The sequence below is a fragment of the Carassius auratus genome, chromosome 1, assembly GCF_003368295.1.
Source record: "Carassius auratus strain Wakin chromosome 1, ASM336829v1, whole genome shotgun sequence".
Taxonomy (NCBI): domain Eukaryota; kingdom Metazoa; phylum Chordata; class Actinopteri; order Cypriniformes; family Cyprinidae; genus Carassius; species Carassius auratus.
In genome coordinates this window covers 29,999,259-30,027,079 of record NC_039243.1, presented here as the reverse complement: position 1 = coordinate 30,027,079, position 27,821 = coordinate 29,999,259, and the positions used below count along the sequence as shown (strand labels likewise).

Below are 27,821 nucleotides of genomic sequence, written 5' to 3'. Positions count from 1 at the left end.
GTTACTGCGCATGACTTTTGGACTGCTCGCGAGAAGTAGGCTTGGCCTAAATGTTTTCATCCTGTTCGGAACCAAAATAGCACTCTCCGATGTAAGGTAAAATCTAAGAGAAGTCTGAACTGCCCATGTATATGGCGTTTTGAGTATCAACTGAATGCGTTTGGATTTTGCAGCGACCAGGAGGAGCTTCCGTTCGCCTCGCGTGACACTTTAGGCCCGTTGACCCACATTCATGAGAGCGCTCGAGGAAGTGCGCGCATGAAATTCAGCATTGCTTTTCTCGCTATTGCACTGCTTACTCAACCCAATGAATGACTGCACGGAACCGTAATCTCGGAATCACAGGGCACCTGTGTCTTTGAGTGTGAGAGTGTTTTTTTGGTAGGTACCAAATATGTTTATATTTTGATAAAGGCGGTAACATCAGTTTCCGGGAAACACATGCTGCTCCTGCTGTGCAGGAATACCCAAAGGAAACAGTGTAACATTTTGTCAAGTATTGAAAAGTAGTCTCTTTAAGTAGTTTAGATGTGACAGTTTATCCACTGACGTGACATTTCAATTTTCATTGCGACACACGTTTGATTTAATCAGGATGTTTTCGCACAACGTCAGCGTCCTTTTTAAGAGTCTTGACAGACTCGTGAAATTAATGGATGGTATGTTTTTTATAACAGCAGTTTGCATTGGTTTAACTAGAATGACCAGCATAATGTCAAGTCACCTTTATTTGTATAGCGCTTTATACAATACAAAAGCTTTACAGTGTCAAACAGGGAAACAGATTGTTAGGAATGCAAGAGGACAATAACAAAGTCATTTTTCATTGTTGATTCAGTGATGTCATCATCCAATAGTGTCTCTGCGATCAAGCCTACAATATTGCCCGAAATTAAACGTTCCCAAGTAAGGAATCCAAAGGAGACAGTTGTAGGGAACTATAGCTCTCATCAGTGACAGAGATAGAGGAAAAATCTTGGGACAAAATCAGACAGTTCTTCTCTGGCCAGATGAAACCAGCATGGCAAGGGTTAATTCCAGACTGCAGCACTGGTCAGATAGTGCAGAGGACTCGTCTGGTTCCCGTGGTCTTGAGGTGATGAGGTCTTCGCAGGGGATCTGTCTCTTTCAGTAGAGGCTTTTAAATTCTATAATGACCATGATTAGTTTGATGCATAGAACTGTGTGACTTTTTGAACCAGCAACAATTCCTATATATGTTTTGTAAATTAGAATATTTATGCTGAGTTAGTGGTCATGCGGCCTCATGCTCTATGTGCCCATTAATTAACCTATCACCTCTGACTTTAGCTACAGTGACCAAAAAGATTCAGAGAAGTAATATTTAACAACACTGTTAATTTGTCATTCAGTTATCTTCTGTTTTGTGTCTGCAGCCTTTCAGATTGGCAGGTCCTCTTCACCAATGTCTTCCCAATGCATCAGGTTTTTTAACCCCAGACTGATCCATGAGACGGCGTTATCATGAGCTCCAGGTACAGCTGAAATGATCTTCACATACAGTATCGTTAAAAAGAAGTGGGCTCAGTAAGATTTTATTGAAGGTTTTGAATGAATACTGTTATTCTCAACGAGGCTGTGTTTATGTGATTGAAAATACAGTCAAATCTGTAGTGTTGAGAGAAGTATCAGTACAGTTTAAAATAACCGCTTTCTATTGCAACATATTTTAAGCTGTAGTTTATTTCTGTGATGCAAAGCCGAATTGTCAGCATCATTACTCCATTCTTCAGTGTCACATGATCCTTCAGAAATCATCCAGATATACTGATTTGGTGATCAATGTTTAAAAAATTCTGTGCTGCTAATATTTTTGTGGAAACTGTGCTACTTTTTTCAGGATTCTTTGATGAATAGAAAGTTCAGCAAGAACAGCAATTAAGTTGAAATAGAAATCTTTAATTTCTGTAACATTATACATTTCTTTACTGCCACTGAACATATGCATCCTTGCTGAATTAAGATATTCTTTTAAAAAAAGATCTTACGGACCCAAAACTTTTAAACAGTGGTGTACTTCTTCAGAAATAATTCAGTAGCACAACAGAAAATGTGGTTTAATATAATTCATGCATGCATATGTCAACAACATCCCTATTAAAATGTAATTACAATTGTATATTTACATGCATTTTCAGTGTACCACATTCTGCATTTACATTTTAAAGGACTACAGAGGAGTTCATCTTCAGACTTAGTTAATTTTAGAAGTATATGGCTTCTCTGTTTCTCTCTCTCTCTCTCTCTCTGATATGCAAAAAACACATAATTCTATTAAATAGACATGTAATTGTTTTGGAGAAAATTCAAATGGTTTTCCATCACAAAGAATAAATGTGTGTCCTGTTTTAGGGATGATGATAGTGTCTTTGATGGGCTGATGGAGGAAGAGGGGAAAGATAAGGCCAAAAGGTGAGTTAAATTGCTGATGATTTTGTTCTGTTTAGGGCTGCACGGTTATGCCAAAAATCATAATTTTTGATTATTCCTTGAAATTGCAATCGCGATTATTATGATTATCACAATTTACATTGATTTTTATACCATTGTTTGAAGCAACCACATGCTATATTTTTAAGATGAAAACAAACAAGCTATAAAAACCCACACTAAAATTTTTTAATGCTTTTCAATAGTATTAAGCCTCAATACATGGGATTTCTTTAAATAATAAAAAAGTAAAAAATATGCATGGTATTGTACTATAACTAATATTAAAACCATGGAAAAACTCTAAAGATAACCTGTAGAGAGTAAAAAACACATCTTAATCACACACAATTACATAAGTGGACTTTGATCAAATCTGTTATTGTAATCACGATTAGAAATTGAAATAAATTTTGCAGCCCTACTTCCTTTTTATACTTATGAAATATTATCGTAGTAGAAGTGGGTACAAACATCATTCAGATCTTATAGTTGAATTGATGGAATGGTCCCAAATAGCAGATTACAATAAACATGTTTGGTTTACTTGTAGATTATTATGATTATTTGTATGTTAAAACCACATTTAACAGGGTTAAACTTTTCTTATTATGGCTTATGTTGTTCACTTTTCTCATGAACCATAAAAAGGATAACATAGAATGTCAACATCATAAACTCATCATAACTCACGCTAACTAGATTAAAAAGCACTGTTTTATGCTTCCACTGTTGGTCTAAAGGTTACTGTTTACAGTAGTAGTTTTCATCTGACAAGTCTGAAGTCATGAATAAGCATTTTCCAGCCTTGTGTAATGCTTTGTTTTCATGTGTTTATTATCTTCAACCACAGAGTTTCGAGAAATAAGTCAGAGAAGAAAAGAAGAGACCAGTTCAATGTCCTCATTAAAGAACTTGGCACCATGTTGCCTGGAAACACACGCAAGATGGACAAGACAACAATATTGCAGACAAGCATAGACCACCTGCGCAAGCACAAAGGTGAGGCAAAATAATTACTGGGAAAATTTCAGATCTGTGTTATTGTTTTGCCATTGCATCCATGTGCACAACAGATGTGTGATTGGTTTATAATGCTCAACTGCTGTTGCAAAAAATAAAAAAATGTTGCCATGTGATTTAGATGGTGGAAGTGGAATGCTGTATTCATCAATTTCATTATTAATTTATCACAGCAATAATTGTAATCTTGATTAAACCCTCTCAAGGCAGGCGTTGCTGATTTGCAACAGTTAAAAACTAAAAACCTTATTACTCCAGATACATATTTTATGTATCTGGAGTACTAAAAACTTTACTAAAGGTTACTAAAGTTACTAAGTTACTAAAACTTAATTTGAGCCTGAGAGGGTTAATTATACAGCTCTACCATCATGCAACTCATGCAGTTTCTGCAGTATGTGTATTGTGAGCTATATGCTAATTTTCTGTATGCATTGTATACCTGGTTGACCTAAAAAAAAATGCCAAAAGGGTGCTTTATAAATGCCATCGTACTACACAGAATCCCACAATGCAATGCTTAAACTCCCACTCCATATACATGGTTGTATCACCACTGTGTTTTTTGTTTTTCTTTCAGACATTTTAATATTCAAGTTAAATAAAAATGTATAGTTATACCTGGACTTAAAATGCAATGTAATGAGGTCATTTGACAGCAAAGCTGAATGCTACCACAGTATTTTCTATGCCACAGCACAGGATGTAATATTTCAAAAAAATACATACTGTATGAAGCATTGTACTCTTCCTTGATTATTATTATTATTGTTTTTGTATGGAATATTTAATTAGCTGAAGCTAATTTGCTATACTACTGTTCCATTCAATGATCCAGTTAAGTTTCAAGCGACTCAAGATACTATTAGAATTATTTCAGTTCTTTTATATGCAATACATTTGCAGTGTTATTTGCAGTTTTTTTTTTTTTTTTGCTTTGTCATTGCAGTGTATGAAATGTAGTTTGTAGTTAAAGCAGTTTTACATAGGGCTACAACATAAAATGTGGGAACAAAAGAGGTAATGATTACTTTTGCAAGCCAATGTTTCTTTTATAAGCCATTGAAACAGGAGACATTTATAATTTTAATAATATGTCACAATGTTACTGTTTTTGCTGTCTTTTTCGTCAAATAAGTGCAGCCTTGATGAGCAAAGAAACTTTTTTAGAGGTAATGTTTTACAGACCCAAATTTTTTCAAAGGATGTGAAGTCTCAAAGCAACTGAACCCTGCAGATCCTAGGGAAGCTGCTTACTGTCAGTTGTTTGTGTTCACATGCAGAAAGTGCTGCACAGTCTGAGTCGAGCGAGATCAAGCAGGATTGGAAACCCCCGTTTCTTAGCAATGAGGAGTTTACACAGCTGATGCTAGAGGTACGATTCTGCATTTTGCAATATATGTGTTTGTGTTTGTTTTACTCTTTCTGTTTCTTCCTGTTGTGAAAGATGTTTCCACTCCAAAAAAAATGTGTGCATCCTCAATCATGTTTAAAGTTGTTTTTTCATTTTACACCCACCACTTCTACATTTTCTAGCTGTTTTAGTAATATGTTTGAATGTTTTTAAGGCACTGGATGGGTTCTTCATAGTGATGCTGACAGACGGCAACATCATTTACATCTCAGAAAGCATAACCTCCCTGCTTGAGCATCTGCCTGTAAGTGAGAGAGGATGTGTGTTCAGGTGGCAGATCATTTGTAGGCCATTTAAAGATTTATTTTGGGTTTGGAGTCACATTTTATATCTGTGATGTTCATATATAATCATGTTTGTTTCAGTCGGACCTGGTGGATCAGAATCTTTTGAATTTTCTTCCATTGGGGGAACATGATGAAGTGTATAAAGCGCTGTCGTCACACCCGGACATTGAAAACCTCAACTCTGATAACCTCAAATGTGAGTGTCCAACCTCAACCCCCCTACCACGTATCTCTTCTGCTTTGGTATTTTTTTCACTGCTCAATATGGCTGGGCAATATACCAGTTATTCATGACGATAACGAAGCAGCATTGTGAATATTGCATTGCACTCTTCATATGGTCATTAATTGTTTATTTGATTAATTTGTCTGAGGCTAGTTGTGTGATCCTTTCTTGACTTTCATGTATGCGAGCATTAAAAAATGGTTTAAGTGCATTTCTCATCTACACTTCAGCAACAAAAAGAGCATTAGGAGTTTTACTGGTGGTCTTGTACCATTTTAAAATGTCTATGAATCGATTTGGGGGGAAAAAATTCATAAACACTTATGTCTCTGATTTTTTTTTTTTAAAGAAAAATGTTTTTCATCAAGGTATGTTTATAAGTATTGTTGTATTTTGTGTCAGTGTTGTATATTAATATTTTCAGTTTTCTTTCATATCATCATTTTTTTGTAATGTTTAGTAGTTTTATGAATTTTTCTGTTTACAAAGGCAGCATTTCTTAGTTTTATTCTTTATTTCAATTCAAGAAAACTTTTAAGTTTTAGTTTATTAAAAACGAATCTGTGTTTATTACATTTGTAAAATTAAAATTCTTCAGTTTTATTTCATATTTTTTCATATTCTTTTTTGTAGTTCATTTTTAGTAACTTTATGATTTTTTTCTGTTTGCAAAGGCAACATTTCTTATTTTTATTCTTTTATTTCAGTTCAAAAAAAATATTTTTAAGTTTTAGTTAATTAAAAACAATTCGGTGTATATTACATTTGTAAAATAATTAACATTCTTCCTTGTGTTTTGTATCTTTACTTGTTTTACTCTTTACTTGCGTATTTGTAGAATTTAATTTGTCATACTTTTTGGCATTTTGGCAATAGTTGTTGTTTGGTTGAAATGGTTCATTTAATAAAAAGAAATGTTTTATCACCCTTTAAGTTATTTTAGAGCAAATCAATGAGTATGAAGATATAGAGTGAATATTGTTAAAAGAGTGAAAGCTTTATCTCTCTATAGTACTGTCCTGCTTTCCACTGAAATGGTAAAAGATTACTCTTAATATTTACATTTTTATTATGTTTTTATTTATTTATGTTGTTGTTGTTTGTTTGTCTTAGCCAAGAGCCAGTTGGAGTTTTGTTGTCATATTCTCAGAGGTTCTGTGGATCCCAAGAAACCGCCAGTGTATGAATATGTCAAGTTTATTGGCAACTTTAAGTCCCTCATCAACAGTAAGTGTTTGTTTTTTAGACTGACTGAGTACTCGACCATATGTTAACTGCATTTGTTACTGCCCAAAGCACAGCGTGTGCTCTGCCACTCTCCTTTAACACAAATCTCCGCTTTGAATGCTCTCCCAGTGCCTCTTACAACCCGAAATGGCCTTGAGGGGATTTTGCAGCAATCGTTGCAGCCAGCCTTCGATGATAAAGTCTGCTTTATTGCGACTGTGCGGCTCGCCAAACCCCAGTTCATCAAAGTAAGCTGATAATCAATCAAGGAAAAATAGATCTGCATTACAAATACTCTCTCAGAAAGCAGACAGCCATGGGCGAGCATCATAACAAAGCATTACAGGCATTAACATTCTGATATTAACCTGTTTGTTGTTATTGATGGTGTGCAGGAGATGTGCATGGTGGAGGAGCCCAACGAAGAATTCACGTCTCGACATAGTCTGGAGTGGAAATTCCTCTTATTAGATCACAGGTTTTCATACTTCCTGACAGAATCACTTTCTCTGTGTTTGTAACTCATCGTCCAGTTTTCATTCAATTAGATGTCTGTGTGTTGCAGAGCACCTCCTATCATTGGCTATATGCCCTTTGAGGTGTTGGGAACATCAGGCTATGACTATTATCACGTAGACGACTTGCATTTACTAGCCAAATGCCATGAGCATTGTGAGTTTAAAACAAGCAAACATTTTTTTGAAACTTTCATTTGGCTCCATATCCTTCATATGTCTCTCATATTCTCTGTCTCCTTGAAGTAATGCAGTTTGGAAAAGGGAAATCTTGCTATTATCGCTTTTTAACTAAAGGGCAGCAGTGGATTTGGCTCCAGACTAGCTACTACATCACCTATCACCAGTGGAACTCGCGACCAGAGTTTATCGTGTGCACACACACCGTCGTGAGGTACGCCGAGGCACAGACACACCAAACAGAAAAAGACGAATTGTGACTTCAACAATGCTTTTTTTATTTTTATTCTTTTTGTCTCTAGTTACGCCGAGGTGCGAGCAGAGCAGAGGAGAGAGATGGGTATAAAAGAATCTCCCCCTGAGCTGACTGGAGACAAGGTGAGATGTTTCTGAGACAGTAACCTCTCAGAAAATGTTCACTGATGTGGTATAATGGTCAGTCTAATGGAGACTAAGTTTCTACAGCACTGCTGTGAAAATGACCATGTCCATTTATCATTGCAAGGTTGTCAGTGTTGGTGGTTAACTGTGACTGAATGATTAACAGATTCATGTGGGTCTCGTTTGTGATAAATTACATTTCTGTTGTAAAAACACAGATTATTTTTTTTTAAGAAATTAATACTTTTATTCAGCAAAAATGCATTAAATGAATCAAAAATCACATTTAAGACATTTACATTTTTAATTAATGTTGTTGTATTTTAACTTTGTATTCATCACAGCATCCTGAAAACAGTGAATCACGGTTTACACAAGTATTAAGAGCTACAACTGTTCTAATAAGAAAGTTTGAGCACCAAATCGACACATTAGAATGATTTCTGAAGAATCATGTGACCTGAAGACTGGATTTATTGGCTGCTGAAAATTCAGCTTTGCATCACAGGAATAAATTACATTTAAAAATGTATTAAAATAGAAATGCTCATTTTAAATTGTAATAATATTTCACAATATTACCGTATATTTGATCAGACAAATGCAGACTGGGTAAGCATAACAAACTACTTGAAATAATCTTACTAATTTTTTATTAGGTCTATCTATATCTGTGTGTGTAACAATAAAAATGATTTAAATAATATATCACAATTTCTCTCAATACATCATTCATTGCAAAACAGAAAGCATTGATCAACAGCTACACCACGGATGTTTCTTAATTCTCCTCTCTTTCTGCAGCAGTGTCAGATTTCTGGCTCTGAAGCACAGTTGAACTCGTCCAGACTGAAGGAGGTTCTGGAGCGTTTCAGTAACAGTCGCTCACCCTCCACCTCCTCGAGGAGCTCCCGCAAGTCCTCGCACACCGCCCTCTCTGACAGCACCTGTAAGCATGAAAAGCAGAACCAAACGTGTGCTTTTCTACTGTGTCTTCCGGTTTAAATCTCTTCATATCTATTTGATTTCCTCAGCGACTCCCTCTAAACTACAGATGGATGTGAGCACTCCACCCCGGCCCGCCACTGTTGATATGATATCCCAACGTCGTTCCTCTGTCAGCACCCAGGTGAGACTTGCATCGTCATCGACGTCAAGACTTGGCTTTAATTACAAAACATTCCCATCTCATGCTGGTGCCTCATAGCAGCTGGGTAATGACAGAGGTCTTACTTGTTTTTACAGTCCGTGAGTTCTCAAAACACAAATCTGACCGGATCTCCGATCCAAACCAGCCAACAACAACCACCTCCGGCACAGCAGCAGGTTCAACCCAACACCCTTGTGAGAATCATTTTGCTTTGTTTGTAGTGTGTTGTCCAATAGATCATTTAAGCCAGATTTTTTTTTTTTACTTGATGCCACAATGTTTATTGTTCTATGCTCTCTGAATGTAGTTCTCTGCGCAGTTGAACGCAATGCAGCACCTGAAGGATCAGTTGGAGCAGAGGACGCGCATGATCGAAGCTAACATTCAGAAACAGCAGGAGGAACTGAGGCAGATTCATGAGCAGCTCCAGAGAGTGCAGGGACAAGGCACTCAGGTACACACATGCACTCTTGGTAACTTAAACTGGAAACTAAAGCATGTGATTGAAATGGTGTCTTTTAGATGATACTGCAGCAGTCGGGTGGTGGACTGAACGTACAGTTGCCGCAAGCTGGAGGAGCACAGACTAACATTTTAGGGCTTGGAGCACAGACTGGGGTTGTAACTATACAGGGTCAAAATGTGACGAGTACAGCACAGAGTGGAACTGTCCCGCAGCATCAGCAGCAGAATGTACAGGGCTCCTCTGTTACACAGGTGAGCTTCAGTCATCTTTCCAGTTAGGGGTTGAAATATTTGCTCTGACAGCTATTTGATTTCTATTTTGATTCTTTATCAAACTGTGAAATGTGAATTTTGGTCACAGTTCAGTTTTCAGTTTTAGTCAACTGAAGTCTTTCTTTAAAATGTTTAGGTTGTGTGTACTACCATTCAAAGGTTTGAGGTTGGTAAAAGTTTATGAAAGAAGTCTCTTACGTTCACCAAGGTGTATTTATTTAATTAAAAACACAAATATTATTATTTATTATTTGATTATATTCTAATATGTAATTTATTCCTGTGATGTAAAGCTGAATTTTCAGCATCATTACTCCAGTCTTCAGTGTCACATGATCCTTTAGAAATCATTCTGATTTGCAGCTAAAGAAACTATTATTATTATTATTATCAATGTAAAAAAAAAAGAAAAGAAAAAAACGGTGGTGCTGCTTAATATTTTTGTGGAAACTGATGCATTTTTTTCAGGATTCTTTGATTTAATAGAAAGTTAAAAAGAACAGCATTCATTTTAGAAATGTAAGAATATTTATTGTCACTTTTGATCAGTTGAATAAAATTATTTCTTTAAGTCATACTGACTGGCAACGTTTGTATGGTAGTGTATATACATATAAAAAGTTAATTATATGATTTTTAAATCAAATCTATTGCAGTTGGATTTAAAATACAGCTTGATTGACAGTTGTTAACATTGTAACAGTACCTATACTTGTGTATTGCCTAGAAGTAAGTAATAAAAAAAGAACCCAGTGACATAATGTCTTGTTCTCCACTTCATATGGTGACATCATCTAAATGAATGACATCATTTTGTCTCTCTCTCTCTCTCTCTCTCTCTCTCTCTCTCTCTCTCTCATTCTTTTCCCTCAGCCTGGTCCTGTATATAACACCATGATGATCAGCCAGCCTGCCAATGCCAGTGTTGTGCAGATACCCAGCAGTCTGGCACCAAAAATCAGTCAGGGTAATGCAATAAACAGGTACATGTCTTTTTCCTCATCTCTCTTTCCCAGGACACCTTCTACAATATTAATATTGTTAATTAATGACTTACATTTTTTAATCGTCTTGCTCTGTCACATTCAGGTTTCCTGCCGGGCAGCAGTTGGTCACTAAGATTGTGACGGCTCCGATGGCGTGTGGTGCTGTCATGGTACCGACAACAATGTTTATGGGTCAGGTGGTGACCGCTTACAGCCCGTTTGCACAGCAACAAGGCCAGACACAGACCATAGCACTGCAGACTCAGTCAACAGCGCCTGCAGAGCAACAGGCTCAAGCTGCCACATTACAGTCGAGTCAACAGCAGGGGGCGATGCAGCAGCAGCCGTTTCTACAGGTAACAAAGCATGCACATAGTTTCATTTAGAGTCTAATCAGAACTGTGTTTCAGTGATAACCACTTTGATATGCATCGGCATGCTTCACCACGTGATATTTTACATAGTCTAGTTGACAAGCCTTAAGGAAGTTGACCAAGAAGACCACGAAGATACTGGGTCAAACTCCGTACTGTCAGCTGATAATCAATCTAAACAAGATTTTTGGCTCTATGCATAATTTATGTTATGTAACTCTTAAAAATAAATTTAAAAAATATATGTGTGTGTATATATATATATATATATATATATATATATATATATATATATATATATATATGTGTGTGTGTGTGTGTGTGTGTGTGTGTGTGTGTGTGTGTGTGTGTGTAAAGTTGTATATATTTATTTTTTGTCATTTTATATTATAAATTATTGTTAATATAACACTTTTTTTTTGTTACGTTTCAGAACATTTTGTTGAAACATTGATAATAAAATAACTGGTATTAATAAATAATCACCAGTATCATTTGATAGTAATTGAGCAGCAAATCAGAGTATTAAAATTATTTCTGTATGATCATGTGACGCTGAAGCCTAGAGCAGTTCAGCTTTGCATCACAGGAATAAATTACAGTTTAAAATTTTAAAATAGAAAAGAGTTAAATTTGAATAATATTTCACAATATTACTGTTATACATGATCAGCGTAAAGGGCTTCTTCAAAGAACAAAATAATTTTCATTCTCTATTTTTTTTTTCCTTGCCATGTGTATAACCATGGTATCTGACATTGCTTTAAATTATAAAGAAACTAACAAATAATTTTAAGAAATCGCTGATCCTAACAAACTAATGTCCATCTAGACACCATGTAAAACTGAAATATATATTTTTAAGTGTTTGACTTTTGATTGTCTGCTGTGTATTTGTCAGAGCACACGCCTTCTTCATGGCAACCAGTCCACACAACTGATCCTGCAGGCTTTCCCTATTCAGCAGCAAGGTACATTTCCTCCATCACAACAACAACAACAGCAGCAGCAACTCAAACCACTGACTCCGAAACAGCAGAAAACACCCCCCTCTCTTCAGACGGACAGCGCTAGTGCCCAATCTCAGTAACATGGATGAACACAACAGCCAGTTAGATGGAGGAGCCATCTATAATATTCGCTTCTAGGATTTTATCGGTGCATTATATCATTGGAAAGCTCTATGCTAAAACAGCTCTTTCTGGCAGCATTCCTGAAAGCCTTTATGACAAGGAACTCCCTCAACATGGCAGCTGCGTGGAACACAACACCACCAGATGGACTCTGTGGCAACCGTACGGAGCCTTTCACCCAACCAACAGGTGGTTGCCAAATTCATTATTTATTTCAGCAACCGAGAGCATAGGATTGCTAGCCTTTGCATGGTCTTTGCCAAACAGAAAACCCTGTTCTCAGTCTTTCACTGAAAGCAGCCCAAAGAACTGTGTTTATCTGTACAGTCCTGTGTACTGTAAAAGGTAAAAACACAACCGTAAAGACACAAGACAAGATACTGAATATTTGATATGCTGCATGAAAAGTGTAAACTTTCATTTGTTATTCCTGTTTTATGATATACATTTAAGTATTATTTTAATTTTAAGATTTTTATATTGTGCATATAGTGATGCTTTCCATGTTTAACCCTTACACGACAGTGGTCTCTTCATGTATAGTTAGTGTGCTGCACGTATAGATAGATAGTTTGTTCTGGAGGTTATTCTGAGGCACTAGTTTTTTGGGAAATCGTTATACCCCTTGTCTCTGACGTACAAAAGTACCCACTTAAAGTTTTTTTTTTTTTTTATTATCTTAGACATTTGATGCACAACAATCAAATTTGACCGTTTTTAATCAAATTATCTCAACTTTGGCACTTAAAAACGATCTACTTTTCAAATGTAGTTGAATGTTCATTTGCTTTTTAGTCACAGTAGTCGACTAAAAAGTTTTTGTGCACCTTTCCCCTTACTTGTAGCACTTACTGTGTTCATACACACTAAAATAGTCCATCCTTCTAATAATGGTCTTTTAAGTTTGTGTGCGTGGACGGTACATGTATATCTTGCACACCTTGAATAAGCTTTCAAATCCTCATTCATCGATGCTTTGTTCTCCCTTATAATTTTGGGAGCTATGCAAGAAGCCACATTCAGGGCACAGCATTTCTATAGGTGTGACTGTGAGGACGGTCTGGAGTACTGTGGAGCTTTTAAATCCCATTTTCAGGAAAATAATAATTATATCATCCTCTTCCTAGTCTGATTTCCAAAGTTGTAATTCAAACCGAACCAGGGTTATTGTGCAGCTGTAGAGTCTTAAAGTTAAGAGTGATCTTCCTTTTAAGTGTGTGTGTGTGTGTGTGTGTGTGTGTGTGAGAGAGAGAGAGAGAGAGAGAGAGAATTTAAAGTGCCAGTTATTATGTCAATAATAGTTTATGACTCTTCCAGTATCGCTGTGTAGGTTATTACTGTGTGTATTAACCCCAGCGATGGCCAATCAGTTCTTGCGTTGCAGTATCAAAGCATTCTAGATGTTTCCCCATTGACTTGTTCGCTATATACCTCAGAAATGGTTTTATATATGAAGTATTCAAAGCGAATTTATTTTCATATGGCAAAAGACTTCCTTGTTAAACAGTATTGCTGTGTATAGACCTGTAACACTGTTAAAAGACGAGTTCCAGCTGAAAATATTTTGATATTGTTGATTTTTTTTAGTTTAAATTCCCACAAAGTAGACGCCCACCTTTCCCTCATCTGTCCAATTCTCTTTCATAGTGTTGTTGTGCGATTCATAAGATTTTACGGTGTACTGAGACGCACAATTGTGATGTTGTTACTGAACCAGTTTTTGGCATAGTGTGTACAATCAAAAATTACTTAAAAATACATTTCCTACCCAAAAAAAGCTACTGACAGGTTGAAGAGAGAACTGAACTGATAAGGATGCTGAACATTTTAACCTTCTGTATCCATTTTTGTTGTTGTTTTTTCTGTATAAAAAAAATGAATTGCACTTTCAGAATATGATGGTTATGTGGTTGTAGCCCCAGACATTTGATTAGTGTTTGGCCTGATGAAAATCGGTTGAGTGAATGATGATAAAATAACGAATCATCAAAGGAGTAAAATAAACAAGTCTTAAGGTGTTTAACCATAAAATGTGTTCATTTTGTTCATTTTGAACTGCTGTGCACTTCAGTACAAAACCATGTTACCGCAAATAACTGCTTGCAGATCATATTACCTTCAGTGTTCATTTGTAGGAACCATCCTCTGTCAGTCATTTTCCCTCTACAATATTTAATCTTGAAACGAAGCAATTCGTGTTATTCACATTCTCTACTAAAATATCTGCTTCAAGAATTGTTTAAATCAGGTGACTTATTTAGGTGACTGATTACATTGCTGAATAGAATTGCCTAAATAATTACTTTTACAAACTAGTTTCTGAGTGCTCCTGTTGTCCGTCACTGGCCAGACAAAAAGGTAGTCCCACCCAAAACTTATGCCATTGGTTGAGCTAGTTCAGATGGTCCAAATTAGAAGGGGGACATTGAAACAAACGCCATTGTATTTTATTATCAAAACATTGCATAGCTTTTAAGGAATTGCACAATTAATCCATACAATAGATCCTTTAGACACTTTCGATTTTTTTTATTTCATTCCATATAAAAAGTCACATCATTCCCTACTGGCCTTTTTCTTCTGACATAACACTCTAAAAGTTGAAAAAATAGCTGACACATTAGATTTTTACAGAGTCGAATATAGTAGTTACTTGTCAATTATTCTTTTTTGAGGCCAACATTCCATCCTTCAAACATGGCTTAGTTGGCAGGATTCTTTTTGGAATAACTGGAATAATTAGCATGTTAATAGCAGATGTCTGATATGTTTATAATCTTTTAAGCATGCTTCGAGAACAAAATCTTATGTTTTATGCCAGCTAATGTAGCCAAATTAGCCACATTTGAAGTGGAACATAGTCAGTTATTACAAGAAACAATGTTCAATCCAAATATGATTATCTCATATTGCACAATAACAAACATTTAACTTGTGTGTATATATACATATTCAACCGCTCAAATGTTCAATTCAAAATAAAAATCAAAACAAAAAAACAATGTAAACACATCCTAGGTATCTTTTCTCTGCTATTAAATATGACTTTTATACCAGTAAACTTGAAGTTGAGATGGGGATCTCATAGATAAAACAATGCATTATAACATTCACTTAAGTGTTATCACATGCTGAAAACAGTACAGATGCATGAACAAGAACCTTCATTTATTGGTATTAAGTGCTTCAGATAGTGACACATTAAACAGGACTCACCTTGGGTTCATTATCAATACCATTAACTGTTCAGTCAAGCTGTTCTTGCAGTTGTTCACCCGGTCAAAGACAAAAGATGTACAACATCATCATCACAGAGTCACTACACGATGATGTCACCAGTAGAGCCGGTCATTTGTCTGATGAGGTAACATTAGGTTCTATATCTAAATGCTTGCCTGGCCATGGTAGCTGCTCATGCACTCAAAATACCATGCAGATCAATACCATATAATGGAGCCCTGCTGCATTTAGAAAAATACATTAACAGTTACATGGCTGGACATGCTGTATCTTGAGCAATTTGAAATATAATGGAAGACAAGGCTAATGGAGTTGCTTTGACCAAACAGAGAGCAGGAGGTGCCCTTAAATGCCACAGTTAAAGTTCAATGGAATATAAGGCTTTTAGGTCAAACATATTGAGATAATGGTGATTTTGAGGCAAAACAAAGAAGGAGACGTCATTTATATGCTCTGATGTTCCAGAAAAACATCATTTGTTGCCTGCAGGAGGGGTTGAGTTGAGGCTGTCGAGCTGCCCACAGAACTCAGCCTTTGTGCCCTCTGCAGGTCTGGAGGAACAAACACCTCACAGTCACAGCTGCCGCTAGTGCTGAGATTCAAGTAATCCTGCAAGACAATCACAAACCTGTATTAACTGAAGAAACTGGTTCAATGCAAGCCAAAACTGAGCCGAAACGTACGCGTTTGGTGATTTCCGACAGCAGGAGTTCAGTCCTTTCCACCAGTTTCTTGAAGGTTGGTCTCTTCAGAGGGTCAGCACTCCAACACCATCTCATCACCTCATAACTAAAAAAAAACATTTACACAAATGCCTCAAAAGTTTGGGGTCAGTATTTTTATTTTATTTTATTTTTTGCATTCAGTTTGTTTTTGTTATATTAAACTATGTTATATATTGAACTTTGAATTCATAAAAGAATAATAAAAAAAATAATGTAGAATGGTTTCCACAAAATGTTTTGCAGTACAATTGTTTACAACATTGATAATATCTGATAATTACTTGAGCACCAATTCGGCAATAAGAATGATTTCTGAAGGATCATGTGACACTGAAGACTGAAGCAAAGTCTGTTTTTGCCACATAACAGAAAAAAATACAAATTCTCACAATTTGGACTGCTCTTGTTATTCTGAGAAAATTGTGAGGGATACAGTAAACTCAGAATAAAAAATTTATTCTTGCAATACTAAGTTTACATCGCACAATTTTGACATGCCATTAATATAAAACACTGACTGCAGGCTTTTTATAGAAATATTATCTTACACTTCACTTGGGGCAAACTCCGGCTCACTCATTCTGTATCCATCCTGAATCATCTTATAGAATGTGGATCCAACTGGAATACCCGGATATGGCGTGTTACCTGCAGGCAGATTTTCATCTTAGAAGACCTTCATAATGAGTCACTTACAGGCACCGTTTAGGAGGTGTACTCTGAATACATCTGATATTTAATAGGCCTGATACTAGCTCATACAGACCCAGAGAGAAGATCTCCCACAATAAGATGCCGTAGGACCAGACGTCGCTCTCAAAAGTGTACACACAAGCAAACAGGCTCTCTGGGGACATCCATTTCACCGGTAAACGTGCCTAGAGAGAAAACCACAACATTCATGCTCGTTAACAATGCTTTAACTTTTCTTTTATATTGAGTTAAATGTTATTATGCAATATCATATACACTTAAAGGGACAGTTCATTAAAAAAATTACATTTGCTCATCATTTCCTAAACACAGAATATATTCTGAAAGTCCAAGTTTCAGTGTTGTTTTGGACTCCAAAATAACAAGACCGAAAGCCATGCAGGTTTGAAATGACGAAGGTTTACATTTGGGTTAAACTATTCCTTCAATTTAATGGCTCATTTACTACATGAAATCTAAACATGCTTAACATATTTGATATGAATAATATATCTCCTGGCAGTAGGTGTGAGTGTAGTAGAGGATAAACAGCACTTGCTCACATTTCCTCTCAGGACGTAGTTGGAATCTCTAGTGATGTCACGTGCCAAACCGAAATCACATATCTTTGCTACTCTACCCTGAGTCAGTAGTACGTTCCTGGCCGCCAGATCTCTGTGGATGCACTTAAAATACATGACAACACAGATATCAGCAATTTATTAGTCAAAAAATATGTTATGAAAGTACATGTTAACTACTGAGACAAAAAAAATCTGTGCTGATTCTGTATGAGAATCCATAAAGGATAACGTTACAAGGTCTGTCTGAAACTTGAGAGGCGAATAAACCTAATACACACTTACATTTTTGGACGTGAGGAAGTCCATGCCTTTAGCCACTTGATATGAGAAGCTGAGTAAATCCTCAGTATCCAAAGAGAGATCGTCTTTATCATCACACCATTCTGAGAGATACAGATTGAAAAGCATTAAATCATGGATATTGGTGGTAAAAGTGGCTGCATTTTGCTTTTATTCTTTGGAGATGAGTCTACCTGTCTGATTGGATCTCTTCTGATACGACCTCATAGGCATGTATCCATTATCAGTGCCCTCTCTGTGTGTGTGTGTGCATGCATATAATAGATAGTGTATTACATTACAAAAACCCAACAAATGACATCTATACATATTCACACACACACATATCTTACCTAGAAGGCTGAGTTTGGCTGAGCAGATTTTTGTAATATCCATCACCTGTTTTGGAACTGAAAAACGCATCCCGCTTTCTTCTGAGGAAGTTCAACAGGTCGCCATAGCAACAGTATTCTGTGATCACCAGAGTGGGGCCTGTTGGAAAATGTCACTTTGATAATCCTCAAAGAGAGACAACATTTCTAAGCTGCTCTTTTTCATACAACTACAAGGGATGATCATTTATCCTATGAAGCTCCCACTATAACAAAATGCACCAAAAAATGGTCTTATATGTTAAAATCAAAGATTTTCTGAAGCCTATGATATAGGCTATATACAATGCTATATCATATGTGCTATATATGTGTGTGAAAAATAGATCATAGCTACTTTTATTCTACTTTTGTGGTGCAGTATAACTCCCCTTCCACTTTTCTTGTTTGGAAAATAGCAGCACTTTTACCTAACATCTGTTGTGTTGTTTTAACCACTCTTGATTCAGTATTGATCACGTACCTCCTACTGTACAGGCACCAAGCAAATTGACGATGTTTATATGGTTGCCAATGAAGCTCAGAACTTTTAACTCCGACATTAGAGCCTCTTTCTCAGTGGAGTGAGCACTCGCTTTGGGAAAAATCCACATATACATACACAGTGAGAGATAAATACACATACACACATTAGATTAAAAACATACTGTAGGAAAACAACATAGTTTTATTTACTGACAACCAGTGATTGGAGTCCTTATAAACATAAATACTCACGTTTTAGCATTTTTACAGCAACCGTGGTCACTGTGTCAGCTGAGCAAAGTCCATACGCTGTAGCTGCCACCACTTTACCAAATGCTCCAGAGCCGAGGATTTTACCTTCATCATGATAAACAACAAACATTTATATGTTACACTATAGTATAACAATAGTACTGTTATATAGGATTATCTGATTTTTACATGCATAATCATGCAATTGTTAGGGTCCGGTAATATTTTTAAAGTCTTTTATACAAACCAGCACTGCTTTTTTTTTTATAAAAAATACAGTAAAAACAGTAATACTGTGAAATATAATTACAATTTAAAACAATTTTTTTCTATTTTAATATATTTTAAAATGCTATTAATTTCTGATGGCAAAACTGAATTTTCAGCAACATGCTGATTTGCTCAAGAAACATTTATTATTATTATTATTATTATCAATGCTGAAAACAGTTGTGATGATTAATAAGGAAACCAAATAATTTTTTTCAAAGCATTTATTTGAAACAAATCTTTTGTAACACAATGAATGTCTTTACTGTCACTTTTGTTTTTTTTAATGCATCCTTGCTGAATAATTATCTTGTATTTCTTTAAATGAATTCTTGATGACAATATAATATAATATAATAGAATTCAATATATGTAGTAATTTTAGTAAAGCTTGTGGAATTATGAAAGAAGCACTTTAGCTGCTTTTACTCCTATTAAATGATGTTTAAATTTTTGTGTGTATGCCTTTACCAAAGCGCAGTCTCTCCCGTGGAAACTCCCATTTGGGGTCATAAGGCAGCTGCGTTGGGTCTATGTAGGTATAATTGTTGCCATCAAAACTGTCAATCACTTTCCAATGGATCTCATATTTGGGTTTCTATGGCAGAAAATACAAGTGAAGTAAATAAAATGGATGTTGTGCTACTTTATAGTGTTTAGTCGGAGTGTTATGACTTAATACCTGCATGTATTTGTAGAGCAAAACCACCAAAAAGATGCTGAGCAGAACAGCAGTGGACACAACACAGGACAGCAGAGGTGTGAAGAGTTTATGGGGCACTGTTCTCTCTGGGGAGAGAAACACATCTCCAAACATCAATCAATATACACACACCTTCAAAGATATAGAAACATCGCATCTGTGTTTAAAACACAGAGAGTAATACTTCTTAATTCACTGTGCCATATTAATAAGGCTAGAGTTGTATGTGAGTGTTTTAAAGCTGTTGTTCAGAGGATTTTAAGAGCTTAGCATCAGTATCAATACCTAATGTGCACACGCTGCACAAAATAATAATCCCTCGTATCTGTCAACAAGCTCAGTGTGTGTCTGAGAACATTCAGGGATTATCTGTTACAGCTGTGTGTGTGTGTGTGTGTGTGTGTGACTACTGCTCCCAATAACACTGTAAGAACGGCCCACCTTGTTTTGGTAAGTCTGGAGAAATTAGCTAATAATTAGCTAAGAGCTAATAAGCTAAGCTAATTATAAACATTAACTGTACAATCTATTTTATATTGTTTGTGTTTTTTTCTCTTATGTTCACCAAGCCTGAATTGATCTGCCTTAATACAGTTAAAACAATAATAATTTGAAATATTTTTTACGATTGAACTGTTTTCTATTTTAATATATTTTGATATGAAATGTATTTCTGTAAAGCAAAGCTGAATTTTCAGCATCATTACTCTAGTCTGGTGTCACATGAAACTTGAGAAATCATTCTAATATGCTGATTTGCTGCTCAAGAAACATTTCTGAGTATTATCAACATTGAAAACATAAAGCTGAACATAAAGTTCAAAAGAAAAGCATTTAGTATAAACTATCATTTTTTGTCCAATATAATGTATCCTTAGCTGAATAAAATTACTAATAAAATAATTAGTATACTATATGCTAATTGGAAAAATTGAATAAAATTATTCTTTCTTTGAGGTCAAAGGATTGTGTGATATAACTACATTTCCAATCATTCTATACATCAAAATAAAGCATCTATTACAGACCTAATGCACATACTCTGCTTTTCATTTTGTTGCATTAGTGCGAAAAAAGCTTCCTGTCTTATCAGTAAGTGAAAAAAAATAGGACAATAAACATGAAATTGCATCCATTTTGTCCCACTAAAATCACTTGAAAACACATCACATTGTTATTATGACTTCTGAACTTGTAAACAGCAGTTTCCCAAAGGAGCTGAAAGCAGCTTTAGGGTTTGGGTAAAGTCTTGGGTAAAACGTCTTCTTTCTGGGCCTGAGGCTGTAACAACATGTGCTATCTCCCTGGTGTTTACTGCTATATTTGTGATTAGGTTTATAAAACATTAAAAAATATCCTCATTCAGATAGCAGGGAGTCTTACCTCTGATGGAAAAGAGAGTGTAGGCCTGTTCTCCCTGTGTTGTTGCCACACACTCAAGAGTGTGAAATTTTCCTTTGGTGACATTAAGTCGACTTTCCACCTCACTTCGTCCAAATTCTGGCCCTGACACTGTGACAAAGGTGAACTCCTCATCTGCCTGCGTCGCATTTAACAGGTTGGAGCACCTGTCAGAGTTTATAAATGCATACATTTTTTTTTATTATTACCATATTTCATTATGTAAGAAACACTTTTCTATTCCAAACGTTTTTGTGGCTTTTTGCAGTCTCATGAGATCATGACTAGGCAATAGTTTGTTTACTCTGGTTCTTACATAACGTACAGTACGTTAGACATGCACTCTATTGTACAGTTGTTGAGTGTGAGTGGCTTATAGTAGTCTGTGAGTCATACCGTGCATGTGGTGGCTCGCAGTAATACCAAGATATTTTTGGGACAGGATATCCTGAAGCAACACACCGCACCTGTCCATCAACAGGCCCCTCCTGGGAAACTATCACTGGTTTACCTAAATGAGAGATTTACTGTATTTATTTAAAGACTGTATTAAAATAAAAAAATTAAGGCCAGTTAAATCCCATCAGTCCTCTGAACTCACATATAACATGGACGGTGAATGACCGATTGACAGATGCATACATGTGATAGGCTGAGAAAGTGTAGATCCCGCCCTCTGATCCATGAACTCGAACCAGCCGTAGTTCACTCATGAACCTGCAACATTCAAACAAACACTACTCAATGTCTGAATACACTTCCTGCAGAAAGCATCTAATGGACATGTATGATTGGACATTATCGTTTTTAACATTCTGGTTTTATGTTAAACCTTAAACAGTTTTATAAGGGAAAGTAGGTGATGTATTAGATAATACTTTATTTTAAGGTGTCCTAGTCACATGTTACAATTAAAGTAGTAATAAAAGTAAACTGTGCATAGTACTAACTAACCACAATCCAAATCCTAAACCTAAACTTAACCCTGTAGTAGGTACATGTTGTTAATTAATATTTCTCAGTACTTATTTGTGTTATTAGACTGTAACAACATCACCTTAAAATAAAGTGTAACCCTTTATAAATGGAAATGGAAATAGTACACACAACATGAGTACAGGAATTCTGTAAAAAGAAACATTATTTACTAACTTACAAACTTAAAAGTCAGATTTTATGCAGGTTTTTTATTTATTTTTTATATCTATTTTTGCAACATTTGCAGTTGCAACATAAAAGATCTCCAACTGTTTACCCAGTTTATTTATTTATTTATTTTATGAATTTTGTTTTAGTGACTTCACAGGATTAATGTAAATTTAGTCTTGTTGTGATAATATGTACATTTATTTCATATTTGAAAGTAGACCACAACTAGATAATGCCAATAATATTATACCAGTATTTTTTGTATTAAAAATAATTTTTTTAATTAATATAAAAGAACATAAATTATTTTCATTGTTGATTTGATACATTTTATTGTCATTTCTCAGCTTATAGTAAGGCCGGTCAATTAGCAGGATAATTTCTACACTTTTCTTGAAACTGCAAAAAAGTATTTTAATAATAAACCTCAATATATTTATATTAATATATAAATATGTAAATGTGTGACCAGTCATATATTACATCATTTCAATATAGAAAAAAATAATTAATCAAAATCAAAAACTGAATTTCAGTTTTCTTTTTGATACATTTATGTATTAATCATTTCACAAATCAGCCAAACAGCAGTTTTGAACAATTTCAAAGTTTTAATTGAAACGATTGAAATTATACTGAACACATAATTTTATATTTATGGCCAATGTCTGCTGTCAAGCAAAATATAAAAATATGTGTTTCTGTATGTTTTCTGTGATGAAATGTCATGTCAGCTGCTCATATACTGGTTTTGTATTTGAATATAACAGCTTTAAAGAAACAGTAACATTTGAGGTCCAGCAATAAGATAATGGCAAAATGTTGTATACAAAAACAATGGTGGAGATAGTTTTGACTGACTGTGTGTGTTTGTGTGAGTGTGTGTGTGTGTGTGTGTGTGTGTGCAGGTGTGTGTACCTGTACTGCTGGTTGTGTAGTGTAATGACATGTTCAGATGTGTTTTTGAGCTGTTGGTTGTTATAGGTCCAGTAGACTTCTGTGGGTCTGGGGTATGAGGTCATTTCCACGCTGAGGGTCAGACTTTCTCCCTCTCTCACCTCCATCACACTGTCCTCTCCCTCCGTGAGGTTAATGAAACCATGCTCTGCCATACACACACACACACACAATCATACACAAACACACACACAGATAACAATGTAAGGTTAAAGTAAAATCCGTGCATCTAAGGCCATTTCAACACTCATCATATTGAATGTTGTTCTTTATCCTATTCATTTTCCTACAAGTGGCCCATCTTGCTCTTCTTGCTCTCTGATTTAAGTCAATAATATAGAAAATGACGGTTTGATATAGCTTCATTTCACATTTTACACATTGCACAATCTTACCGTAAACCTCCAGACTGACAGTTGCCTCAGAGACACCCTTCTCATTCCTCGCAACACAGCGATAGACTCCTGAGTCAGTCATCTTCACAGATTCGATCGACAGTCCTATTGAGAGTTTATATTCTCCAGAACCAGGCAGGATGTTTGATTTGTGGCTGTGATTTGCTATCTAAATCAGGATTGACGATAAAAGTATAGGTTAAGTAGTGTGCTTATAGGAAGTAATCTAAGATTATGCAACAGATGTGCGAATCTAACCGCTTCGGATGGGATACTCCAGCTCAGGCTGATATCATGGTTGATGTTGATGGTGTTACAATTGAGCACAAATTCCTGACCCTGGATCAGAACCACATTTTCGATTGTAGATAGGCTGATCACTGGCACTGTCTCTGGAACTGTATTACAAACAGCAAACATACAACAAAGCATATCATTATATATACACACAGAAATATATTGTGAAATATTATTACAATTTAAATGACTGTTTTCTATTTATTTATTTTAAAATTTAATTTATTCCTGTGATGCAAAGATGTATTTTCAGCATCATTACTCCAGTCTTCAGTGTCACATGATCCTTCAGAAATGTTTTCTAATATGCTGAATTGTTGCTTAATTATTATTAATTTTTAACAATGGTTCTTTTTATTATCAATGTTGAAAATAATGTTTGCTTCTTAATATTTTTGCGGAAACTGTAAGGATTCTTTGATGAATAGAAAGTATTTTTTTGCGGAAACTGTAAAGATTTTTTGATGAATAGAAAGTATAACGTTTTTACTCTCACTTTTTAAAATAAATTTAATGCATCTTTTCTGAATTATATATTATTGAAGAATTCCAATACTATGGAAATCAATAGGTACCAGCAGCTGTTTGTTTACCCATATTCTTCAAAACATATTGTGTGTTCAGCAGAATAAAGAAACTCATTCAGATTTGGAACAGCTTGAAGGTGAGTAAATGATGACAGAAATTTCATTTTTATGGTGAACTATCCCTTTAAGAATTGTTCTAACACACGTACACACCTAGCCGCACCCCCAAGTTATACTGGCTTGATTTCACAGGTTTTTCATCCATCTCTCCTGTACAAACGTAGCAGCCCTCAAAAGCTTTGGAGACGTTTCTGATGGTGATCCCTCTCTGAGGGTGTGCGATGTAAGTGAGTCCAGCTGGTAGAGCAGAGCCAGTACAGGGCAGAAGGGACAGGTGATTGACAGCTGGATCTGTTACTAAACAAGGAACAGTGCCATCCTCTCCTTCCCTCACCAAAAGGCCATCCAACATGGAGCGCACAAAAGGGTTCTCCAAATCTGCCAGATGAAGAGAGGAGGGAGATGAGAAAGGTGAACAAAGACATATAAATCAAAGGACAATAAGGAATGAAAGCCAAAACAATGAGAGTGCAAGACAAGGGGAGACATATTTAACACTGTAAGGATTTGTGTATGCGTAAATGAGTGTGTGCAGAAGGTTTTTCACACAATCGACTGTTCAAATACCTGTATCATTCAATGGCAGTTTACAATAATACAAATAAAAGAAATTAAACCAGATCCACTCTAAGGTGTGGTTTGCGTACACAGCTTAAGGACATGCATTTGTGCTTTAACAAAAAACCTATTCATGTTTTAACACTCCTTCAGGAGTGAAGTGTGGGAACTGAGGCTAACGGACAAACAAACCCCTCAGAGACAAAGGGAACTATGCAAACATGCGCACTGAAACCCACCTTTCACATAGATATAGATGGAGCTCTTCTCTTCCGTTTCTGTGTTTTCACAGGTGTAACGACCCATATGCTGGACCTGTGTGGAGGAGAGGAGGATGACACTGACTCCATCTTCTTTTAGCCCTCCATCGATTTTCCGATTTTTTTCCCGCTTCCATCGCACCTTGCTCATCTCTGCATCATCATGACACCTGAGTTCCAGCTGTCCACCTTTAGGTATCACCAGATGGGTAGCATTGGGAGTGATAACAGGTTTAAACCATCCTGGAATACAAACACACACAAATCAGTTCAATCTGCATTCAAAGTCAGATTTAATCAACGGCAGCATCTGGTTATCAGTTAACTTAGGAGGGATCAGATTAGGGACCCTTAGGAAGGTGAGGAGTTCTTTATCGTAGACATGGTGAATGTGATAACTCTTTAAAAGCCTGAAACCCGCAGCTGATGTTATCAAAGAAATATGGAACATCTGATCGGAACATTTTAATGATGAAAAACAGAATAAACAAGTCCTCCCAAAGTATGTAAACAAGTCCCACAATAAATAAATAAATACATTCATACATTTAAAAAGTCCAAAAAACGCTGCATTTTATTCCAAAAAAGGGAAAACGTATAAATTATATTTACCTTAATGTAAAAATATATAAAGTATATGTATATATATATATTATTTATTTATATTTATATATTATTATTATTTTTATTATTATTATTATTATTATTAATTATTATTATTTTTCTTCTTTTTTTTTTTTTTTTGCATGCCGTTCAAAAGTCAGGGGTCAGTAACACGTTTAATGTTTTGAAATAAGTTCTATGTGCTCACCTAGGCCGCATATAGTAACACATTAATATTGTGAAATATTATTACAGTTTTAAAATAATTTTAATATATCTTAAAGTTGTATTTATTCCTGTGATGGCACAGCCGAATTTGCAACAGCCAGTCTTCAGTGTCAGATGTGTCAGAAGAAATCATTCTAATATGCTAATTTTGGCCCAAAATAAACATTTCCTATTGTTTACATTATTGAAAACATTTTTGCAGCATAATATTTTTGTGATACATTTTTGGTCTGGATTTTTCGATGAACAGGAAATTCTAAAGAATAGCATTTATTTTAAATATAAATGTTTTTTTTAACATTACTAAAGTAGCCTACTTAGTGTCACTTAACAGTGCTGGATGTAATTCATTTCCTATATACTGACACATATTTTATTAATCAAAACATTACATTATAATGCGTTAATATTTCAAACAACAAAACTACCTCCTTTAACCGCGCTATGACTAATCTGTTACTTCACAGTGATTTATGGTCCAGATGAATCAAACGTTTACGAAGCGAAATGAATAGTGTTTTCACGGGGTGCATTAGTGACTAATTAGGAAGGCAATTTTTCAGGATAGCCGAAGACTGGATGCCATGTTTCAATCCCTCGCCCGATATTTACTCTCTCTCTCACACACACACACACACACACACACTGTAAAACATGTGAGCCTCCTACGGCATCTGTTGCTTTGCAGCTACTGTACGACAATCTCGAGCAGGTAACGGCAAACAAACCGACTAGTTAAGTTAATAACATTTAGTGACCACTGCCTGCAACTGATATTGTATTTCAGTAGTTGTTGTGGTCATTATGTTGCATTTTATTAGGTTGCTCGTTCAGCTCTGGATTTCTTTGAAGCGACTCTAATTACACGCTAATTAATTATTGACATTGTGCACAACACATTAGCGCGGTGTGTGAGTTAAATACTCCTAATAACTAATGAATCAATAGCTATCCGGCTCAGTGAGAGTATAGATAGCTTAAATAAATCAATCATGTAATTGACATCGCACTACTGTAATTATGGAATAGGCTCACTGTTAGAGAGAACAGATGGACAAAACGTCCTGTAACTCTTAACGGTCATCATCAGCATCTGTCATCAAAACAATTGGATAATTTTTGGGATTTTAGCCTAATCATCTGCTCATAATTAACAGTAGCCTGCACACATGGACTGCGTAGCCAACATAATGCAACATATTTGGAATCAAAATAATAAAAACAAGTTTAATCAGAACAATTGGAATGTTGTATGTTCTTACCTCCAGGTAAGACGAATAAAAGTAGAACTGTGCGTAGAAACCAAACGCGACCCATTCCTTCTGTGTGTGTTCGTGTGTCGGTACATTAGTATTACTGATCCACAACTGACTGTCTTCGAATCTCTCTCTCTCTCTCTCCCTCTCTCTCTCTCCCTCTCTCTCTCTCTCTCTCTCTCTCTCTCTCTGGCAAGCCATTTCAATATTTATTGAATTTTTTAAAACTGCCTCGTTCTGTGTTTGTTGTTAAGAGCTATTTTTTAATTACTTGTAAGGATTCCAATAGTTTTTTTTTTCACCAATAACGATTCAGCTGTTCATTTTATTTTATTTAATTTTATTTTTTATTTATTTTTTACCAATAATAATTCCCTACTGT

The 27,821-nt window shown here is 35.6% G+C and overlaps 2 protein-coding genes across 6 annotated transcripts; one reads left to right on the top strand and one right to left on the bottom strand.

The window, feature by feature from the left end:
- LOC113106984 (circadian locomoter output cycles protein kaput-like) lies at positions 1-14,116 on the top strand. Of its 5 annotated transcripts, none has more exons than XM_026269098.1 (22): positions 1-91; positions 174-381; positions 1,398-1,496; positions 2,374-2,433; positions 3,305-3,453; positions 4,758-4,849; positions 5,043-5,132; positions 5,254-5,371; positions 6,515-6,628; positions 6,758-6,876; positions 7,024-7,106; positions 7,194-7,300; positions 7,390-7,537; positions 7,626-7,701; positions 8,509-8,653; positions 8,739-8,833; positions 8,950-9,048; positions 9,162-9,308; positions 9,377-9,571; positions 10,466-10,575; positions 10,682-10,934; positions 11,854-14,116. In XM_026269098.1, the coding sequence occupies exons 3-22, from the start codon at positions 1,486-1,488 to the stop codon at positions 12,040-12,042; spliced, it is 2,400 nt and encodes a 799-aa protein (XP_026124883.1). In that variant the 5' UTR covers positions 1-91; positions 174-381; positions 1,398-1,485; the 3' UTR covers positions 12,043-14,116. The 5 variants fall into 5 exon arrangements, with proteins under 5 accessions (XP_026124883.1, XP_026124874.1, XP_026124905.1 ...); XM_026269089.1 differs by having other exon boundaries at positions 1-96; XM_026269120.1 differs by having other exon boundaries at positions 12-381; positions 7,441-7,537.
- LOC113106976 (mast/stem cell growth factor receptor kita-like) lies at positions 12,744-27,607 on the bottom strand. Its single transcript, XM_026269076.1, has 21 exons — positions 27,446-27,607; positions 25,332-25,595; positions 24,628-24,912; positions 23,849-23,988; positions 23,591-23,759; positions 23,157-23,343; positions 21,691-21,806; positions 21,486-21,600; positions 21,072-21,256; positions 19,668-19,774; positions 19,457-19,583; positions 18,716-18,820; positions 18,462-18,572; positions 17,960-18,098; positions 17,801-17,862; positions 17,610-17,710; positions 17,307-17,429; positions 16,817-16,928; positions 16,599-16,698; positions 16,009-16,114; positions 12,744-15,934 (listed from the first exon to the last, which is right to left on the bottom strand). The coding sequence occupies exons 1-21, from the start codon at positions 27,498-27,500 to the stop codon at positions 15,770-15,772; spliced, it is 2,874 nt and encodes a 957-aa protein (XP_026124861.1). The 5' UTR covers positions 27,501-27,607; the 3' UTR covers positions 12,744-15,769.
- Between the last annotated feature and the right edge of the window lie 214 nt (positions 27,608-27,821).